Source organism: Bacillus rossius, chromosome 3, assembly GCF_032445375.1.
Source record: "Bacillus rossius redtenbacheri isolate Brsri chromosome 3, Brsri_v3, whole genome shotgun sequence".
In the NCBI taxonomy this organism is placed as follows: Eukaryota; Metazoa; Arthropoda; class Insecta; order Phasmatodea; family Bacillidae; genus Bacillus; species Bacillus rossius.
The window spans coordinates 24058271-24076261 of record NC_086332.1 but is presented as its reverse complement, the minus strand read 5'-3'; the positions used below and the strand labels follow the sequence as shown (position 1 = coordinate 24076261).

The 17991-nt window shown below is 37.3% G+C and overlaps 1 protein-coding gene across 4 annotated transcripts in view; it reads left to right on the top strand.

The window, feature by feature from the left end:
- The window catches only part of LOC134530369 (hexokinase type 2), a 165035-nt gene extending 152566 nt beyond the window's left edge, over positions 1–12469 (top strand). For all 4 annotated transcript variants that reach the window (XM_063365133.1, XM_063365130.1, XM_063365132.1 and 1 more), the window contains 7 exons: positions 634–776; positions 1981–2196; positions 5041–5140; positions 7574–7763; positions 8442–8597; positions 9580–9856; positions 11258–12469. In XM_063365133.1, the coding sequence (XP_063221203.1) occupies positions 634–776; positions 1981–2196; positions 5041–5140; positions 7574–7763; positions 8442–8597; positions 9580–9856; positions 11258–11335 (1160 nt within the window). In that variant the 3' untranslated portion in view covers positions 11336–12469. The remainder of the gene's footprint in view (positions 1–633; positions 777–1980; positions 2197–5040; positions 5141–7573; positions 7764–8441; positions 8598–9579; positions 9857–11257) is intronic.
- Positions 12470–17991: the final 5522 nt, after the last annotated feature.

Sequence of the window (17991 nt, the reverse complement as noted above, 5' to 3'; positions counted from 1 at the left end):
GTTCTATTTATTAGGATAAAAATGGCTCTGTGGTATAAAAAGTCCTGAAATCTGTTTTATAAGGTTATGTATTTGCAGACATCCTGATAATAGTTTTACAAACCTTGTGAGCTGACAGGTTAAAAATCATACAAATTTTTCTTATTTTAACATCTAGTGCATTCCATTGAAACCTAAACACTTCAAAAATTTTGATGTCTTGTCTTTCAGTCAAGTAATTAAAATTAATCTTTTTGTTCTAATATGATCTCAGCAGGTAGATTTAATTATCTTTTGTTTTATAAAATTGTATGCCACAGTTGATTAATATTTTAAAAAAAAATCAACAGAATTTTCTTGTTATAATTAAATGTATGTAACTTGGAAGATTATTGCTGTAGCCTCAATGTGCATTTTTTTGTGTTGCTAATGAACACTTGGTAACAACAGTAGTGAGCATGATGAATGAATAGAAATTTTGCATGCTCACTTCAAAGCCATCCACATTTGATAATCGTTTACAATAAAGTAACAGATTTATCTATTTTGACATAATAGTGATTTATAGTGTACCTTTTAGGTTTATAAAATAGGCAGCCAGTCGTACACTACCTGGAAACCACATGAATTAGCACAAAATTTTTGAATTTTCAGAAAGTGGCAAGTTCCTTGCGCTGGACTTGGGAGGCACAAACTTCCGAGTACTCATCATAGATCTGGGAGAAAATCGGCGGTTTGAAATGCGGTCCAAAATCTATGCCATACCACAGAGCATCATGCTGGGCTCAGGCATACAGGTGGGTGTACACTCCCAACACTGGGCAAGGGCTACGTGGGTTTGACAGTAGTTCCAGTTAAAACAGTGCATGTGTGCAAGTGCTGTTGTGTGGCGCCTGATCGTAACCTGTGCATTCATCCTTTTCTTTCAGACCTGTTTAGGAAACTTGGCTGTCTTTTAGCGTAAACCTATGGAAAACTTTAGCAATAAACTTAACAAGATGGTTTTAATTTTCATTTAAGTATAGGTTTGAAACTGATCACAGATTTTTTTAATGTTTTGTTTAATGAATTAGCATCATATTAACCGTTTTTTAATTTCCGAGGTAATTTTTGCCTTGCTTGATGCATATCTACAGGTCACTAGGCTCATGGCAATGCTATTTAGGGGCTGTAGCAAAAGTATGCACAGAGTAAATTTTAAGCAGGTCTTCTGAAAACTATTATTTAAGAACTTTAGTGTGTTAAGCATGAGGGAAATTGAGATTTTATTAAGAAATTTTATTTTTTAATTTTTTGGAAAAATCACTGGAGATTTGAATTATATTTTAGGTCAGAGAATTAATATTAAATTGTTAGACGATGGCTAATCCTGTATCAGTAATCCATTAACTGTGTAATGGCATATTGTATTTTGGGTTTACTCTTTCAATGCTTGTGTGATGTGTAGTTTTGAATGAGTGTGATGTAAATTGTTCATGGTTTTCTTTTTATTGTGTAAACAGTTTTGTAATGACATTACTGAATCTGTTTATACATTGTGACTAAGGTAGGGTTAAGAAGTGGTGCAGAAATGTATGTTTGTTGGTTTTACGGGTCGCAAAAAATAACGAACCTGTAGAACTGGTCATGATAGTCCATACATAAACGGGAACAGTGTTGAAAGTCACAAAATATTATTTTCTGGTAGCCTTTTTACTAGCTTTCAATTTGTTTTTTGATGCCTCACTTCAGTTTATATTCACGTATTAAATATTAATACATATTAGAAATTCTTTGAACAGTTTTTAGGTTTTTAAAATAAAATTATGCATATTTCTGCAAGTAGTGGATCTATTTCATGTTAATTTTATTTTGCTCTTTATATGTAAAAATAACAATTTGACACAATAATTATAATAAAAATTTTTTTAAAGGTCCTGAAAAAGTTGTGAAATGGGTTCAGTTGGTGTTTGAGGACACCTCGTGAAGTCAGCTGTTGCAGATGCAAGGCCGTTGTTGCAGCTGTTCGACCACATAGCGGAGTGCCTGGCCAGCTTCATGCACGAGCACAAGCTCTCCCAGGAGCTGCTGCCGCTCGGCTTCACGTTCAGCTTCCCGCTGCGGCAGGTGGGGCTGACCAAGGGCATGCTGGTGCAGTGGACCAAGGGCTTCGACTGCAGCGGCACCGTGGGCGAGGACGTGGTGCAGATGCTGCGGGACGCCCTCGACCGCAGAGGCGTGAGTAGTCTCCCCCCCGCGCCCCCCGTCAGGCCCCACGTACCTCGCTGTCCAGCTCGCAGGCACTGGTCAGGGGTGCATTTGTGTTGGTGAGGTGAGACGATAAGTGCAATGCTCGTTCGTGCTTCTAGCGTGGTATAGCCACCAAGTGGAAGGCTGTGGACTGGCCCGCAATGGAACTATGAGATTTGAGAGTGGTAAATATAACATTACATGCCGGATAAATGAAGATAAAAGTGTGTTGCAAGTCCTTGGAGTGCTTTCAAGAATCTGTAACACGCCTATTTAGCCATTTTCACTCTTCTAAAAAAAAAAGTTTCAAAATGAAATACGGAAATGGATCTACTAATCTACCCTCAGCGTATTAAATGACACTATGTACTTGGATAAGCCTTCAAATTGCGTGTTTTTTTTTAAATTTTTGCAAGCAGCTTGTTTGCCAGGGTGGGTGTGGCCCTTAAAAGTTCTTTTTTTATGCTGTTATCAGGTATTATTGACTAAGGGTGTTGCTTGACTTGGGGGTTCTAGTCCCATCAGAGAACTCTTCGTTTTTGATGTGGCAGGAAAAAACTAAGCAAGCTCGGACAATGGCCACGAATACTGGAATTGTTTTTAGTTGATCAGGCTGCAGCATGTAATCGCCAGTGGGGAAGTCGCCTATATCACAAGAACAGCTTTAGTCGTAATAGTTTCACTAAACCACTTCAAAAAAGGTCTGAATTATAGGTCCCTATTTTAGTCAAGTCATAAAATTGAATAATTCATCTAGCTGTAAGTTGTCGCAATTTTTTATTTTTTTTTATAAATTCAAATAATACAAGGTGTAATCCAACTTTAAGGTGGTTTCTAGCTAGGACTGTGCGCTTGTGTTGGTGACATTCGCCAATAACCAAATGTAATTTCTCACTTGAGTGGGAAGGATTGAACATTTATTTATCCATTCTAATAAGCAAAAAAAAAAAAAGATAATAAAGCCAAAAGCGAGAAGCATGCAAAACTCGAAAAACACATAAAAAAACATATCATTGTTACTAATAGAGCAGTACAGTATTCCTGAGTCCTGATAAGTTACCTCTGTAAATGCATTTAACAAAATTAATTTTAAAATATTTGATAATAGATTACTTCAACTCATACAAAAGTAACAGAAAGTCATGAAAAAAGTTCAAAACTTCATTCTTTTGTTAAATATAAAATGGATTTCTTGCATGTTTCAAACAAAAAAACTAAATGAACAAAACTTGTTATATGAAAGAGTTCCTTCCGAGCTCTGAATCCAAGACTTCAGGATATAGAACATATTATGTCATACAATGTAAAATTTTTTCCATTTTCATATGCATTACTATTTACTTAAATAAAAAAATAAATAAATAATACCATTTTACCTCCTTAAAATATAATACAAGAATAATTACTGTACAGGGTATTCATAATAACAGTAAAATTAAGTTTAGGTAACTGTTTTCATAAATAAATTTTCATCACACAACATAAATATATATAACAGTTGCTATAAAATATCAGGTCAAATAAACAACAGTTCTATTTCTCTCTTTTGAATCAAATGAAAGAATTTATTGAGCATAGGAAGGATGTTCTATAAGATGATGTTTTACTGATTTTTGAATACTGGTTAACTCCTTTTGTCACATCCAAGTATTGTATATCTGTAGAAAAGTTCAAGTTGGTTACTTAGTAAAAAAATTTTAAATCTCAGGTTGACCTGTTTAAAAAATGGAAGTTTGAAAAAGTGGGTTTTGGCCATGTTGAAAAGTAAAAATTTTAATGTTTTTAGTTACATGTGTGAACTAGGTTTGTTGAAAGACAGATATCAAATTCGCTGCAACAATTTTCAGCACCGAGTAGATGGGTTCCTCAGTGTAGCTCACAAAGGACACTTTTAAAGTTTTCATCTCGGTCAACACTACATTTGTGCATACTGATAACCACTGTTTAAATTTTATTTTCAGATTAGAAACAGGTAAATGAATAATATGTTGTGCATTTCTCATATATCTCTTGAATAGAATAATGACAGTAGTTTAGAAGTGGCTGTCGTGTTACTGGCAGGATATGTTTTTTTACAGTGCTTAGTCATGTTAAACTTAAAAACAGATATAAATAAAAAAAAACAAGATTGGCAGCTTGTATAGCACATCTTGCATTCATAGTAGTAAAACTAGTCATGATATGCATCCAAAATTAAATAAGAAATAATTTTAATTTACGTTTTAAGGTTATAAAGCAACATGTTATTTTAAACAACTTGAGGTGATATAATAATGTGTCATGGTCATAAGTAACAATCCTTTTCTCTTTATTATTTTTGCCCAGGAATAATGCAGTGGTTATTAGCCTGTTTGCTTCAATCCCACCTTCCAGTCTGGTTAATAATTTAGTGGTACTGATCGGGAATGTTAAAAAAGGTCTAGTCACCTTCAGCCTTTTTGTGCATGTGAAAGTCACGCCAGTTGTCTTAATTGGCTGTTATTGGTTTTTCGTAAAGAGAAACCCCTATACTGAATGCAAGTATAAAGGTATAATTTGTTACATTTCAATTATCGTGTTTTAATTTTTAACGGAGAAAAATAAAATGTTCAAAAACTTACAATGTGTAACTACCAACCTGACTGCCTCGTATTGTAAATGGGAACACCATCAATATATTTTTTGCCAAGTACACTTAGCAGAGCCACCCATAATTCTTTGTGAATGGAAAGCTATATTTAACAATTCAATTTTAGAATATGTAGTTTGTATTATTTTGAAAACCAATATTCTTGAAACGTTGTAGTGAAACATTCAGCAGTTTTAACACCTACCATTTGTACGTTTTTGCAGGACGTTCAGATTGAGATCTGTGCCATCTTGAATGACACAACAGGCACACTTATGTCGTGTGCGTGGAAAAACTTCAACTGCAAAGTTGGTGTCATCATTGGTAATTGAATTTCATTATTATATTTTAATATAATTTATAAATTAGTTTCACTATTGAAAGGATGTATCTAGCAGTAAAACTTTTTTAAAGATGTTTCTGGAGGCCCAAAAAATGATTTACATTTCATAAATAGTTTTATCTTATGCCGAAAACTTCTTCACTGGGTAGGATTTTACAAGAGGAGAATTTGGCTATAAAAGAAAAAGAATGTGTTTGTGTTTCTGACTGTTTTACTTTGTTTCAATCAAAAGCACAAATCTACAATAACTCTTCTGTAGTTTTTTTTATGCTCATGTTCTTCTCTTTGTAATTGGTGTAATAATTTATATTTAAAAGTTATATTTTGAAAAATGGCTGTATCACACCTTCTCAACATGTGAAACCTCATCCTGGAGCTTGGCTGGGAATCCTTTTAGGAGGGCCTCTTGAGATAGTTTTTCAGGATTTAAAGTACTAGGAGAGGTGGGTCAGGTCTCCACCGGACCACAGGTTTCCTGGGTGATTGAGGGGTCCCAGTGTGATATGGTAGATTGGGGTAAGCGCCAGCAGTGCTGATAGGGTCTATAGGGCTAAGGACACAGTCAACTGTCTGATTAGCTGAGCGAGGCAGGGGTCAAGGTGGTGATTATTCTAGGATGGCTAGCCTCAGCCTCAAGTCATAGCCGGAGTCTTACACCTTTTCCAATTGCGTATATGGTGGGGGCCCCGGGCGGAAAAGCCCAATGGCTAAGAGCGCTGGGGAAACCCATGGATGGAGTAGTTTAAAGTATTTATTGCATTTAGATTTTTTTAATTTTCAAAATAACGTTGTGGAACTACATGTTCTAAAATATTCTTTTTGAACTGTTGTTTGTTCAGTAGATCATAAATATTCATTAGTATACAGAACCATGTTTTTGTTAAATCATCAAGATCTGGGAAATGATCAGCAGCTGTAGGAGCTATACAGAGAAAAAAAAAAAAAAAAAATAAGTTTCAAAACTTCTCATTTCACTACCGTTACTGTTCATTAGAATATGCTAATTTTTAATAGCAAGGTTGTGTGTTTGTTCTATAATTGTATTACTAATTCAGAAATGCACATGAATGCTTTTTGAGTTCTATATAATTAAGTTAACAATTAATTACAACATTTTTAGAGATTAGTCAAAATTTTATTTTAGAACCTGCTTGGTTCTGTTACTTAAAGCAATTGTTTCAGCAATCTACTCTGAAATTTTGTCATTGTATATGATTATAAGTAATACAGTAGAACCTCAATGATACATTCCCGTTTCATACATTTTCCCGTGTCATACGCCGATTAATTTTGGTCCCGCCGAAAGTACTATATTTACAATGGTTTACTTTCCCGGAACATACACTTATAAAATCATTAATTTCCCGTTTCATACGTTTTTACGCTGCGGAATAGCCCTAAAATTCACACATTTTTTTTGTTTTATTCCTCCTGATAAAATACGTTTTAATGCTTTTATTTTGAAAAACGTTCATTGTTTACCTTTGCAAACGTAAGAAAATAACTTTATTGCACCATAGATATGGATATTATCAGGAAGACTGTGCACTTCGCTAGTAGCATCTATGGCCAGCACCAAGCGAGACTAGTGGCGCAAACTAGCAATGATTATGAAAATTGTGCACGCGCTTTACCAAGGCACGGATCTCATATTTTGTGCATTCATTAATCTTTGAACTGAATATACCAGTTTGTTAATGTTTTCTTACAATCTGATTGTTTTGTATTTTACGTTTCTCACGTTAAAATTTTATTGAAAATTGTTCTGTTGCATAAAGTTGTTTGTAAAATGAAACAAACAAACAAAAATGTCTTATTTTCTATTTACAATAGCCTAATTTTTTTAATTTCTAATTTAGGCTTGGTGACTTTCCCCTCCCCCCCCCCCCCCCCCTTCCAAGAAAGGACTGCTTTACTTGATTATGGACTGTATTTTACATTTCTGGTGGTTTTATTATATGTATATATAATGATGAATTCATATCTTTCATTGATATAATGCAATTATTTACACATTATGTATTTAAGTTTAATCTGACATTGAGCTGGTATGCTAGATTGAAAAAAAATTTATTATTGCCATTCCCTTTTCATACACTTTCCCGCATCATACACCATTTTTGTACCCTCCGTTGAAAAGTGTATGACAGGGGTTTTACTGTAATCTTTTTTAAACTTTTAATTTATCTATACAAATAATATTCCGATAATTTAAAATTAATAATTAGCTCATGACAATAAGAATGCAGTCATTACAAAATACTTAACATATCTAGCCAAAAGACTGTTTTGATTAAGGGAGAAACTGCTAAATCTATCTACTTTTAATATGCTTTGTTTTGTGAATATGTACATCTGATAACTTGCAAAGTAAGTACTGTTTTTTTTTAATTATGTATCGAATGGATTTGCAGGGACTGGCAGCAATGCATGTTACGTGGAAAGAACAGAAAATGTGGAATTGTTTGACGGAGAGAAGACAAAGCCGTACATGATAATCAATACAGAGTGGGGAGCGTTTGGTGATGATGGCAACTTGGATATAGTCAGGACTGAGTATGACAGAGAAATAGACAGATACTCCATCAATCCCGGCAAACAGCTGTAAGTACTGAAAATTCCACCGCAATGTTAGTAATGTTATTAAGCTTGCATTAGAGAAATGTGTATTATTCATGCAAAGGTTTTCCAAAATACAGTGCATGGGTTCAGGTATACCAACTACCTAAGAATTAATTTTGAGAACCATATTACATCAAAATAGGGGTTTGTCGTCATGCATAGATTTACAGGAAAAGGATTTGTTTGAATTTTAAATCGAAAAGCATCTCAAAGAGGAGATTTTGCACTTGCGAAATTGTAACTGTGAAACAGGAATGATAAATGCAATTCCACAGGCTCCCGTGGGAATCCTTCAGATTTGTGCTCCTGGGAACCATGGTGGTTGAGTGGGTTTATCACTCGCTTTCTGTCAAGGCAATCTGGGTTCGTTTATTGGTGGGGTCTAAACGGGATTTTTCGAGAGTGGGAAACGTGGCCGACATTGGCATGATTTAGGGAGTGTTCTCAGGTACTCCTGTTTCCTCCATCCATTCATTCTGTCTGCTCCGATTTCGTCACTCCGCATCGTCACTTGATGCCGACAAGACATTAAGCCCTAGTTTAGTCATTCTTTTTACTGTATTGCAATGAAATAATCCCATGTAAGCTTTATTGTTCAGTTGATTCGTGTATATTATTTGCTGTAAAAGCTTGTTGAGCTGTCAACTTGCAATGTTCCAGGCACGAGAAGATGATCTCGGGGATGTACATGGGAGAACTGGTGAGGCTGGTGTTGGTCAAGTTCACAAAGAATGGCCTCTTGTTTGGAGGAAGAGGGTCAGATCTTCTGTTTGAAAGAGGGAACTTCTACACCAAATATGTGTCTGAGATAGAGAGGTAAGTTGTGTATTGTGTTTATTGGAATGGTTTGCAACTATGATATATAATTTGTTGGTTATTATGCTGGGCTGAATCACCTCTACTTAACATAGGTTCACTTTTTGATCACATAATTAGCTTTTTTCTCAAGGCAAATTGCAAACAAATTTTAAGCTATTTTAATCTATAGTACAAATTATATGCAAGCATTGCTAAATTTTTGTAGCTAGGAAGTGTCATGATTACATTTAACTAGCAAAAACAACTGCACTTTTTTGTGATTGAAGTTAAATTAATTTAATTTGCCAAGTTTAGACTGAAAAATACTCAGCTATACAGATACTACATCTATTATGGCAAAACCTTAAGAAAAAACACTGAGAAATGGGCTAACTTGATCTGACTGACACATTGTGTCCTTTATTTATAGTTAATTGTTTCCAACACAAATTGGCACGCTCCTGCAAGTAGTGTAACTGTTTAGTATTTTTATTTTGCTTATTTTATTTGAAACTGATTCTTCACTATAAAAAACAATGTATGCCAGTTATGTTTAAAAGTCCTGAGATGGTTTCACTAGGTATTTGTACACTCTGAACTTGCATTTTGGGGTTGTTACCACACAGGGGTTTAGCCGGGGGGGGGGGGGGGGGGGGGGGTTAGGGGTTCAACACCCCTTCCCCCCCCCCCCAGCACCAAATTTTTAATTAATTTCTTATTCATCACTCAAACAAATTTCATATTAAAATTAATAAAAATTTTACCATTACAGTATTTAAAATTTAAGTACCAAAAACTGCTAAAATAGCACTATTTTACACCTTAAAATCCAAATTTTCCCGGGGGAGAACCCCCGGAACCCCTCTCCCCCCTTTAAAACCGTGGGCCATGCTTCTCAACACCCCCCCTCCCATATGCAAATCCTGGCTACGCCACTGTTACCGAAGATTGTTGGTCCCAGTTGCTGGTGTTGTTAACGTGGCGCGGTGTGTGTCGGCAGCGACACCAAGGGTTCGCTCAGCAACTGCCGGCAAGTGCTGGAGGAGCTGGGGCTGAGCCACGCCACCGACCAGGACTGCCTGAACGTGCGCTACGTGTGCGAGTGTGTGTCCCGGCGCGCCGCCTACCTGGCCGCCGCGGGGGTCGCCACCATCCTCAACAAGATGGGCCACGAGAACGTGACGGTGGGCGTGGACGGCTCCGTCTACCGCTTCCACCCGCACTTCCACAACTACATGGTCGAGAAGATCACGCAGCTCGTCAACCCCAACATCAAGGTCCGTCCCGCATTTTTGTTGTTTCAGAACCAAGCCCAAGCACTCAAATTCAAAATTGCAGCGCACAGCATCGGAAAACTGACAAAAACCTGGTACTGCCGAGGTATTTTATAATTGCCAGTAAAATCGGGGAATGTTTGGCACAGGGGAGAGGGGCTAGAACCACTTCGCCCGCTGTTTGCTTCCAAATTATTTCCTTCTGTTGGTGGGAATGCTAGATTTTTTTTTTTTTAGGATTTTTGGAGGAGGGACACATCCAATCTTCCTCCCTTGTTAACGTCCCTAATAGTCAGGGATTTAAATGAAATTGTTGGACCAAATGCTCACCTATTGCGAACCTATTCCCATTAATTTTTCTTGCAATGCTGTGTGATAAGAATTTTTTCAGCAGGATGTAAAAAAACATAATTTGAAAGCAATATTTCCATGGTAAACAGCCAATCAAAAGCTTAGAATCCATAAGCTTGTTGTGACTACAGCAGGGTTGGGAAGTAACAAAACTTTTTATTGGCTGGTTACCATGGAAATATTAGATGTTATGGTTGGTGAGAAATGTTAAGATTTTAAATAAATAAATAAATAAAATACCTCAAAAGTCAGGGAATGTTGTTGGTAGGTTTTGCTGGACATTTACAGAAAGTTGCTGTAAATAACAAAAATGTATTCATTGAAAATAATTTTATGGATAATACATTTCTAAATTAGTATCTGTGATGAATGTGTCTTTATTTGCCGAATTCCAAAGATCATTTGTACCATTGGAATTATCATCAGCGTGTACTTTATATACCCATCGGTACTCTTTCATGGAATCACTGTTCTTCTATTCATTCCTGGCACTGTTCTTGGTATTTCTCTTGTACATGGTCGTGGAATCTTCTAGTGCTGTGTCATGGTGGTTTTTTTTTTATTTGTGTTTGATAATGCTGATTTATACTTGTGAATAGATATTTTGAACTGATTATACAAATTCCAATGCCATCTCAGCTAAACAATTAAATATTAAATAAAATGTTACATGTTTCAGATAATTTTAATTTGGTTTAATTTAGTTTGAAGGATTGACAGTTACACATGCATTATATGTATATTTGTAATATTTAAAAACACTTACTTAAGTTGTAATAATGTTTATAACAGATTCTTATAACTACAATATTTTTAATATTTTTTATATAAAATTTCTGAAATGAGGCAGTTATTTTCTCCGCAAGTTTAAATTATTCAATATTTTTAGATAGCCTGCAGTGAAAATATTTAAAGACCAAAATAAATTTTATGAAACAGAGAAACATTAAACACTTACCCTCACAATGTGTTTGCTGTATAATAGCTGCTTTTATGTGCTATAGTTGTGGTGTGTACAAAAAGGTTCATGTTTTTGGTTCGCAATTGTTGCAGTTCGACCTGATGTTGTCGGAAGACGGAAGCGGGCGAGGCGCGGCTCTGGTGGCCGCGGTCGCTGTCAGAGACCGGTGAATCTTCGTGCGAGACTGTCGATAAAGAAACGCGTGTAAATTTAATAGTGCTGTTTGGGTTCCTATAGCGCACGAGACGGAAGACACTTGCCACGGCAACGGTAGTCTGCTGCTGTTAGGTCGGTCGTGTACTTAACATGCGGATTACCAGTGTGGTCGACTAGTTGTAGCGAGACGTGTGAAGTATAGACTTAGAGTTCTGCTGTGCAGAAACAAGCAGCCCGGCTTTTATTGGCTGTGTAGTGCGAACATGTGAGATCCTTGCAGTTGACAGCAGAAAGATCTGAGGCCCTGAAACCATGTCCCAAGTACGCAAGTAGTTTGTGTCTCTCGTGAGATACGAGTACTTGGATGTTCAAAATGATGTCAGTTCAGTAGAGGGCTGTGTTGATAGTTATAAAGAATTATGACTTGGCCAGGCAAAAATCATCATGCTAAGTTAATGCTGTTCGAACACTATTGGAACTTTGTTTTGTGATTCAGCTCCTTGTGCTGCTAACTGTGGGGAAATTCGCACGCGAGACACGATAAAAGTATTTTAATTGTGTTTGTCTCAAAACTGTTTTGAAGGTGTTTGTTTCTAGAACAAATTGTTTGAATCAGGTATTTATATAGTTTTCATTTTGTGTGTAGTTCACATGTATTAGTTTCCTGTGCTGGTTTCACAAGTTTTAAAGTTTAATAATGTTTCAGTGTAAAGCCTTAGACGAATCACAGCACATGTGCCCACGTTACAGAAGTAACGTAACATCCACATCTGTTCCAATACTCATGTACTTAAACAATGTAAAGTGTATTATACATACTAGCTTTACCATTGTAGCTTTTGTTATAAATTATAAAACTGTCAATATTATTTTGAGATTTTGTACATTTCTTCCGTATTAGGTAAATTATTACTTTAGCTGTTTGTTTTAGAAACACACTTCTTTTTGTAAATAATGCACAATATTGTACTTACAATATATTATGTATTTCAGTTGAAAGTTTTTCAGATCTCTGAAAACAGCCCAACCTTATTTGATGGTTGTTGTATACATATTTGTATATTATTTTAAATTTGTAATTTATGAATTGCCTTCATTACATTATTTTGATATACTGTTGTGTTATTAAATGCTGTGTAATTTTTTAATACTTTTTTCACATTTGATTGATAGGACTATTTACCTCAGCCTACTGCTTTTCCTAAAATCTTCATAACATATTCTTCTAAAAATAAGTTTTTGTTTTCAAATACATTTTCCAGACCAATATATTACGTGGTCTATGGCATCAAATGACTATGTGTTCATTTACCAGGGGTAGATTTATTAACCCTAATGGAAATTGGTCTGCACACTGTTTTTTTAGCAGTCATTTCAGTAAATAGTACTGTGAGAAACCTCACTAATAAAAGCTCAGTACTAAACTTACATGAGTTCACAAAAATTACATAATTATGCTAAGCCGTTTTTAGGTACAAAATATGGTTATTATGTATTACAAAGTTTTTTGTCCCATGAGCATTGATGCAAATATTACAGAATGAAGAAAAGTAACAATGTTAAGTTTCAGCTAAAATAATACTGATGTGTGATGCCATCTCAGTTCTGTGCAGGGTGTAGAAAGTTCAATATGTACATATTCCTCTAAACTGATATATACTTATGTCCCTTTGTAGGTAATTTTACTGTCATAAAGATAAGCACAGTACAAAAACTTTCTTGAACCGCTAATGTGTACCTTAATAATAGTATGTTGGTACTGTATAAAATTATAGCCGAGTAAAAATATTTGCATTGCATCAAAGAAGTACGGAACTCTAAAATAAATTGTAGCATTGTACAAATAGTAATCAATACTGGAAATAACTCAAGAGCATGAGTAATTCATGCTAAAAATAGTAACAACAAACATAAAACAAGTTCCAGACAAATAGCAAGTTGTTTTGAACAAGGTGATCAAATAAAAATTCTCAAAGTAAGACCTACCTATTTTACATTAGCATGCTGGAATGTTGACAATGATAGTGAAGCTTGCGATTATTGTTAATGATAGTATTACTTGAGTTATGTGGAACAAAGCAAGAGTTTTTCCCAAATTGATGGTGGATAGGTAAATGTCTTCATAATACTATAAGTTTGGCAGAACATCTACTAAAGAAAATGTAAAATCTTTCCACCTTTCATTTAAATTTATTGAATTTGATTCATAGAAGAAAGCAGATAAAATGGATATTTGTCTGTGGAGAGTTTGAATTATGCGAACACTTGAAACATTGTTCCCATACTCTTGAAGAACCAGACAGATTGCAAAGGATGTCAAAAGAGTTGGTACAGAAAAAAAAAAATATTCTAAAGATGAGATGTGAGAACCACAAAAATACGAATTTGTGAATACAGTTTATATTTCCAGAAGATCTTTATGCTTCTGTGGAATGAGGTGGTACAGTGGAAAGACCCTGGATTCGCTTTCCAGAGGACCTGCGTTTGAATTCTGAAGCCACTCTGATTTAGTTTCATATAGTTTCTCATTATCTTCTCAGAAAAATGTTAATGTAGTTCCTAGTATGGACCAGAAAGACGAGCCCGCAACACTTGAATTCATCGCCAAACAAAGACACCAAGCCGGGAGAGAGTGGAGGCCAGCGCTACCTGGCGGAATTTTGAAGGTGAAGTAATAAGTACCCTTTCTTAAGGTCCATTCTACGATGATATTGAAGCGGAGATGGATTACATAAATGGAGTCGGGTCTCTCAGAGTGAAGTATCTACAATGACATGCATGCATGGACCTGTACGGATTAACTAGGCAGTGCTGAGGTTTCCGTTTACGTTACCCCGTGTTTAAAGCATGTGAATATCTACTGTTCTGTCATTACTTCGTATTTTTATTTATTATGGCTATCAACCATGTGTGTCTCAGAAAGAAGTTTGTCCTAATGATAATTTATTTTTTCGTAACTGTGAAATGCAATCTCGTTGGTTGTCATGTTAGGTTTTCGTGCATTGTGGAAGCTTCAGACGGATAGTGATACGCAAAAAACTTGCGGGTCCGTTATCCGTTTCCACATTGTTGGGGAACAGGACCTTCCACCTTGGATTTTTAATATTGTTTGCTACAATGTCAATTTTGAGTTATTTTGGTCAAATTTACGACATGATAGGGCATTAAAAAAAATACGTTCACAGGCTTTCATAGCTTGTTGGAGCACAATATTTATTAGTGAAACTTCCGGGAGAAAATTAACACTGCTCATTTTATGGGGGCTGCTAGTTTTGCCACACGTATTTCACCGTCCCACAAATGTTGACATCAATATGTGCCCAGAATTTTCTCATATGCCATGCCAAGTTACAAAATACTACACGGAAGCTGTATTGAAAGTTGTATTTCAGTATTTTGAGAAATCAATACGACTGGGCCCAATCCGTCTTAAACCCCGCCAGGCTTCAACGGAATGCAACACAATACTGCACCATATGTAACTATTGTGAAAATTTCGCTATCAGCTGTTCGAAGGGTTGTTGGGAAGGGCTAAGATCAAGGGGGAATAAGTGGCAGCAGTTTGGTAAGCAAGGTCCAGGAAAGCATGCACAGTGCTACTGAAAGTTGGGAGTGCCCGGGCTGAGGCTTGCTTAGTGGGCCGCTGGATCGGAACGGGTTGGATCTTGGCTTCGTGATTGGCATGCCAAGGAGGCTCTGGGGGACTGTCTCCTTCCCTGAGAAGAGCTGCCGTTTGGGCACTATCGATACAGTGTCACGGGTCCTGACCAGGTATTGTTCGAGTGGAGGTTCTTGGGCCAGTGGGGGGAGCTAGGGCGCATCAGAGTGATCCACTCGGAGCTTGGTGCAATCCAAGCAGGGGATGGCCACATCTGCGTGATTAATTACACTGTAACCTGTTGAAGCAGATTGTTTTCCAGCTCATGGTCAGTGCCATGTTGGTTAGACGTCCAAAACATTGACCGAATTGTTGTGCTTGCATTGGGGAAACTATTTTCAATAACTATTTTATCGAAGTGACTGTTTGGCAATGTATATTATAATTTATATTTACTAACCATCATCAGACATCAAGCACGATTAGTACATTACATTTGTGGGCATGGCGATATGGCGATTGTGAGATAAAAGTGACTACACTAATGTTACAGCATGCCTTCTGATGATTCCTAACAAAGTGGATTAAACTGTGGTGTGTAGCCTTGAGGTGTTGCAGAGGGGCAACCCATCTTCTGCCTCACTACCTCTTGGAAGGCTGCTCACGGTGAAGTCTCAAATGAGTACCAGGTATTTGTGTGCACATTTATTTTCATATTGACTATCCTTACTAATATTCACTAGTGATAGAGAATTTAAGACGACCGATATCAAGCACCCCATTCTTTTTTAAAGTCCCGAAAATTTCAGGGGCGATTGACACCCTCCTCCCTGAGACCCGAGGATGTACGATGGTGCCCGAAGACCTTGTTAGCACATCAGAATGAACGTACTTAAATTTTCCTGACTTTCGAAAAAACGGGTCAAAATGAAATCCCCTGGGCACATTTTACACCATTTCCCGGCCTCTTGGATCGGAAACATTCCAAATCGAAAAAGAATCCATTTTATTTCTGGAATATTGGTGGTTGACCACCTGTGGAAGAGGGGAGGCAATCAACCCCCAGGGCATTTTTCTACCATGCTACGGCCTTATGGATAGTTAAAAAGCATGGTTAGCATATATCGAAAGTGGTGGTTTTTTTTTTGACCCTATGACCCTCGCCCCTTCTTTCTTCAGATCAAAGTCTTGAAATTATTGTATTGTCTTCCGGATTACATATACATACTTGCATTGGTGTAGCTGTGTTCATAAAGTTGGGGGGGACAAATAATGATTTTGATGTCATGTGAACCCATTCCCTTCTTACTAAGACGGGGGGGGTCTGGGGGTCCTCCACCGGAAAATTCTAATTTTAAAAGTGCAAAATAGAGATTTTTAAGCAGTTTTTGTATCTAACCATGGGATACATCGATGTAAAAATTATTATTGTTTCCTTAATATAAAATTTGAGAGTGAAGAAATTACAAATAAAGTTGGGCAGAATAATATTATAAAATAAAAATATCACGGTCTAGAAAGTTGGGGGGGGGGGGGGGGGGCGGGGCAGTCCCCTCCACCCAAAAAGTTCAGGGGGACACGTCCCCCCTGTCCCCCCCCCCCCGGTTCCTACGCCCTTGCCTACTTGCAAAGATTCAAATCGACACGACAATCAGAATTAGGTTAAATTCGACTTCCAAGATTTAATTACATAGTTACAAATGAAGCTGATAAAAACATGTTTAAAAAAAAAATACGTGAGCATGTTTTTCGTAGTACCTACTCGCCAGTGATGTGTAACATCAAACTTCGGTAACGAGCAAATTCATGTGTTCTAATGAAGCAAATACCATTATAATACGAAATTCTGGCACGACATTTAACGTAGAATTCTTTAAAATAGTGCCGAGTGTGGTAAATATCCACAAAATTTGTTTTAATATAATTTCTGGACGCGAAAGCACCTGGTTTCCTTATAATTCGCTGCCGAAGCAGCTACGTTGAATAACGAATCATTCAATTTGCAGACAGAAACTTTAAACTGCCGTCAGCCGGGGTCTCGTGCTCGAATCCCACGGCGAGTCTAAGGGGCTGGTTGTGGATTATGGTTTGATTTTCCGGGAGGGCGCCAGGCTAGCTCGTGCGTCTAACCATTTGTGTGGGTCGATCGGCCCCAGCGTGCTTCCCTAGACTCGGTGGCTTGGATTTAATAGTGTAATCTAGCTGCTAATGAAACATGATGGCACTCCCTATTCAGCATAGATGGCTGGTGCCTAACTACGCAACAGAAACACTCATTTGCACTCGTGAACGTGGGTTACACGTATTTATTGACGAACATGGATTGTACACAGCACTAGACTTGATTAGTTCTTTGGACAGAAATGGATACGCGAAATTTACACGGCACTATACTCTTGATTGTGTTGCGAATATCTCTCCCAAGGGCAGTTCGTCATAGGGGAGGTTCAGTGGTCACTTGGAGTCGGCGTCGGCGACGTCTGTATATTAAAGATAACAGGCGGTAAGCCTAATTCGTGTGTGCGAATTATTCACATTAAATTAATCCCGAGGGGATGTGGGTGAGGCCGGCAGACGTTTGCCCGGCTGCGTTAACTAAAGCTCTGTCTCCTGGAGCCGGCCAGGTCCGGATAATGGCTGTCCTTAAGCAGAAATTTACGACGGCCGGGTTAATCCCTGCACCTTAAAAACCGACCCGGGGTCGCGTGGGGAGTTGACGTTAAAGAAGGTTTGAGACATGACTAATCACCAGTGTGGAGAATCAGAGAATTGCAAGTTGAAGGCTCCCCACGGAACGAACACTTTCGCCCCGGGCCGCGAGCTGATCAGAACTCCGGAGGGGTCTGTCGTGCGTGAGGGGGGGGGGGGGGGGACAGTCCCGCCGCGCGCCAAGCCACGAGTCAAGAAATGGGTTACCGTTATTCGGTTTAATATTTGATAACTTACTAAATGTACATGAGCCTTGTGTGATTAATTATTCAGGTGATAATTTAATTTCTAAACATCGACTAAAGTTTTAATTGCTAACATTGAAACTTTATTATTTGAAAAAATGAGTCAAAGGAAAGACTC